Source organism: Octopus sinensis, linkage group LG9 (assembly GCF_006345805.1).
Source record: "Octopus sinensis linkage group LG9, ASM634580v1, whole genome shotgun sequence".
NCBI classification, from domain to species: Eukaryota; Metazoa; Mollusca; class Cephalopoda; order Octopoda; family Octopodidae; genus Octopus; species Octopus sinensis.
In genome coordinates this window covers 7,518,821-7,523,820 of record NC_043005.1, presented here as the reverse complement: position 1 = coordinate 7,523,820, position 5,000 = coordinate 7,518,821, and the positions used below count along the sequence as shown (strand labels likewise).

The window sequence follows — 5,000 nt, the reverse complement described above, 5'->3', positions numbered from 1 at the left end:
TCTGGCCAGCTTCCCAAGTAGCTACCTCCACATCAAGTCGTCTAACCCATGCCAGCATGGAAAGTAGACGATGATGATGATAATTTCAGTCCGAGGTACAAGTCAGAGCAAGATTGTTTGTGGAAGGCTAGCAGTCGCCCATGCATACCGGCCTCCTCTCTCCACGCCACCAGTGTTATCCAAGGGAAAGGCAAAGGCCGATACAGTTTGGCACCAGTGATGTTGCAATTCATTTCTACAGCTGAGTTAACTGGTGCAACGTGAAATAAAGTGTCTTGCTCAAGAACACAACATGCAGCTCAGTCCAGGAACTGAACTCACAACCTCACAATCGTAAGCTCTACCCTTTAACCACTGAGCCATGTGCCTTCATATATATATATATATATATATGGAGGTGCAATGGCCCAGTGGTTAGGGCAGCGGACTTGCGGTCATAGGATCGCGGTTTCGATTCCCAGACCGGGCGTTGTGAGTGTTTATTGAGTGAAAACACCCAAAGCTCCACGAGGCTCCGGCAGGGGATGGTGGTGATCCCTGCTGTACTCTTTCACCACAATTCTCTCTCACTCTTACTTCCTGTTTCTGTTGTACCTGTATTTCAAAGGGCCGGCCTTGTCACTCTCTGTGTCACGCTGAATATCTCCGAGAACTACGTTAAGGGTACACGTGTCTGTGGAGTGCTCAGCCACTTACATGTTAATTTCACGAGCAGGCTGTTCCGTTGATTCGGATCAACCGGAACCCTCATCGTCGTAACCGATGGAGTGCTTCCACCATATATATATATATATATATATATATATCTACTGGCTGTAGATATATATATATATATATACTAGCAGTATCGCCCGGCGTTGCTCGGGTTTGTAAGGGAAATAACTATATAAGCATTTTTAGAGAGTTATAGCCAAAAAATAGCAAAAAATGCATTAAAAATGGAAAAAATATGATGGTAAATTTTTTGAAAAATCGTTGACTCATCGTAGACATTTTTAGAGAGTTACTTCCCTTATATAATAGCGAAAAAATGCATTAAAATGGAAAAAAAACGATGGTAAATTTTTTTTAAATCGTAGACTCATGTAGATGCTTTCTTAGCCATTTCTGTTTTGGTGTCTTCAAGCCATGAAGTCGTTGTTCTAAAAGAACGCTGGTCTCCTTGACAACGCATTACGACGTTGATTTCCTTACACTCCCTTCCCCACAGGTGCAGGTGTGAGCGTGGACGCCAACTCCGCCGCCATCGACACACGAAAAATTATGCATTAAAATGGAATAAAAAATGATGTTAAATTATTTTTAAAATCGTAGACTCATCGTAGACGCGCGCTAATACGCAGACGGGATCGATATGAATCACGACTATAAGCTACCCGAATTTGGTTAAACTGCACCGCAAAATGTGGGAGTAGTTAGGAATCTAAATCGAAGGGGACAGACACTCACACAACTACAGTTTTATATATATAGATATACATAGCGCAGTAGTGGTGAGATGTGACAGCAAAGAAAAGCATACATTCACTCTCTGCATGCAATTAGACTCGGAAAGTTCGTGAGGAACCCATTGACCCAATTTTCTGACTTTTCCGATAGCACACAGGTCTTAATGAATGGTTGAATGACCAAATCCAAGCTTCTCTGCTAGTTCCTCAACAGTTACGATGAGATTTTGTTCCACCAGGGTTTTCAGGATGTCCTTGTCGAGTTCTACAGATCTTTCAGGATGAGGCTCGTCTTCTAGGCTGTTCCAATATAGCTTTGAAAAAAATAGCTGTTAAAATCGAAATGCACTCTTCAAAACTTGCACTATGAATAAGGACAAGATAAAATTACTACCTGCTTTTATAGCAAGTTAATATAAGTAGTTTATCCCATTCCCCTCTGACTTTTAGTTCAAGCTGTTGAAAAAACCGCATTATTATATATATATACATACATACATACATACATACATACATACATATACACACACACTCTCTCTCTCACACACATGCACACATTTATATTCTGTTATTCTTTTATATGTTTCAGCCTTGAGGTTGTGGCCATGCTGGATCATGTGTGTGTGTGTGTGTGTGTGTCTATCTGTCTGTCTGTCTGTATGTATATATGTATATGTATGTGTGTGAACAATAATATTTTCAACAGATGTGTTGCAAATGTATCTGATTGTTCTCAAGCTTCAATACTGTGTGTGTGTGTATGTGTGTGTGTGTGGTGTATGTATGTATGTATATGTATGTATGTATATGTATGTATGTATGTATGTGTGTATGTATGTGTGTGTGTATGTATGTATGTGTGTGTGTGTGTATGTATGTATGTATGTATGTATGTATGTATGTATGAGTGTATGTTTACTTTATTACTAACACAAGCCACTACGGTTATTTAATGTAAAGTCTTCCTCAAATCACTATCTCTGGCTATTTACTCTCTTCCAAGAACATTTTCACTCACTCTTATTTGTTAGCTTCCCATACATTTTACTCATGTATCTATCAGCGTGATAGACAGAAACAAATATTACATCTAGTTTCACTTTATTCGTTACACAGTGTGTGTGTGCGTTTGCGTGTGGTGTAAACCAGACTAAGAAAAGCATTTGACACACACACCAGAATGTGAGTTTTCTGTAAATTTTGCTTAATTGGAGTTTAAATTTTAAAAACTGGACCTGGCATGATGCGATGCATTGTACTCTTAAAAACGCTAGGTAAATTGTAATTGAAGAAATCCTATATTGTAGATTTCTATAACTCCCAAAGGGAGGCAGATAAAATCTGCCTTTTATAATAAGAGACTAGTTTCACTTTATTCGTTACACAGTGTGTGTGTGCGTTTGCGTGTGGTGTAAACCAGACTAAGAAAAGCATTTGACACACACACCAGAATGTGAGTTTTCTGTAAATTTTGCTTAATTGGAGTTTAAATTTTAAAAACTGGACCTGGCATGACGCGATGCATTGTACTCTTAAAAATGTTAGGTAAATTGTAATTGAAGAAATCCTATATTGTAGATTTCTATAACTCCCAAAGGGAGGCAGATAAAATCTGCCTTTTATAATAAGAGATATATAGATCTACTGGCTGTTATCCAATGGGCAGAAAAAAAACAATATGCTACTGAACGAGGATAAATTTGAGTTAATCCACTTTGGAAAAGAGGATGCCCTGAAACTCCCATACTCCCTTCCTTCAGGTGAAACTCTCACGGCGTCCAACAACATCAGAGACTTGGGAGTAATTATGGACAACAACATAAGCTGGGTCACTCATATAAACACCAAAGTTGACATGGCCCGCAGAATGTGTTCCTGGATTCTCAGAACTTTCCAGTCGAGAGATATCCACACCATTATCCTTCTCTTCTCCATTTTTGCCCGACCCCACCTTGAATACTGTTGTCCACTGTGGTCTCCCCACACAATACAAGGTATCATAAAAGTTGAAGCACCTCAAAGGGCAATCACAAAAAAGATAGATGGCATGACAGGCCTCGACTATTGGGGTCGACTAGAAAAGCTAAAACTTTATTCTCTCCAACGTCGTCGTGAGCGCTACATCATCTGCATGATGTGGAAAATATTCCATCAGCATTGCCCAAATGATGTTGGCATCACCTTTAAGGTACATCCAAGGCTTGGGCCCCGTGCCATCCGCCCAAAACAAAAATCGCACTCTCATCTCATAACAACAATACGGCACAATTATTTCACCTCAATTGGCCCCGCTCTCTTTAACATTACACCAAAACACATTAAAACAGAAACTGACCCTATAGGGTTCAAGAAGTCTTTGGACAGATTCCTTTAAGAAATCCCGGATAAACCCCCTACACCCGGATATGTCTCTGTAAACAATAACTTTCTACTTGAGTGGGCCATAGTGCCCAAATTCTGACTTGAAAGACTTCACCAGGTGGTGCTATTAAGTTAGACATGGCCTGGGCCAATAATGGCCGAAACCTATCAAAGTATCAAAGTATCAAAGTATATATATATATATATATATATATATATATATATATACATATATATACACATATATATATTGTTGAGGGGACATTGGTGTTGCCTTGGCGGCGGTTTGCACCCTCTGAGTGCTCTTGTTTCTCATTTGTCAAGGCATTGACCATTGCTTACCCAGCTGTAGACGATCCTACTTGGTAGCAGTGAATCAAATATGCACACTACAAGCGCAAGCCATCTGGGTCAGTCCCTGGAGGAACTTGACTCATCTTGCCCAAGGACCCACTACCAGTCCAGGAATCTAACAAAGACACACTATGTGGGAGTATGACCTCAATTGCTGACACTGGTTGGCAGACTGATGCCTGAGGGTTGCATCAAGTGGCTTCTAGGGGTGGAAATCTGAACTACAATGGGCTTCACTCACAGACAACATCTCCAGTTACTTTTGGGTATTATCTCATAGAATATACCTATATATGTAAAACTGAGAATGTGTATCTGTCTGTGTGTGTGTCTGTCTCTGTATGTGTCTGTCTCTGCATGTGTCTGTATGTGTGCATCACTAAATCTTGAGAACTACCCAATTGATTTCCTTCAAATTGTACACATACCCTACTTAGGATCCATGGAGTTTTATGCACCAAAAACATTTTCAACTTCTTGCCAAACTTCTTAGACTGTTTTGGTATTACGTCAAAAGTGAAACAATAACATCTCTATTGTAATGTGAGATAATAGTTTCAGCTTTAATAATTTCACTGTAAATACTTACACTATGTATAAAATATATACATACTAAGCTTCAAAAGGCACTCATTAATAAACACATATGAAAGATATTTTCATTGTTAAACATCAGGATTCCTCAACTGGTATGATCATTAATATCCCTGATTTCTTATTTATTACAGTTTATTGTTTTTTTTAACATGTTTGCCCTGAATATTTTATATTTTCTTTTGTTTGCAGAGCGATGAAATATAATAATATCACCTATTTTAATGAAGCTGCATTTAAAGA

General features: G+C 38.9%; 1 protein-coding gene across 9 annotated transcripts in view; it reads left to right on the top strand.

Moving 5' to 3' along the window:
- The window catches only part of LOC115215648 (adhesion G-protein coupled receptor G6-like), a 124,721-nt gene that overhangs the window by 45,908 nt on the left and 73,813 nt on the right, over positions 1-5,000 (top strand). For all 9 annotated transcript variants that reach the window (XM_036505744.1, XM_036505745.1, XM_036505746.1 and 6 more), the window contains one exon: positions 4,950-5,000. This exon is cut by the window's right edge and continues 21 nt beyond it. In XM_036505744.1, coding sequence (XP_036361637.1) covers positions 4,950-5,000 — 51 coding nt within the window. The remainder of the gene's footprint in view (positions 1-4,949) is intronic.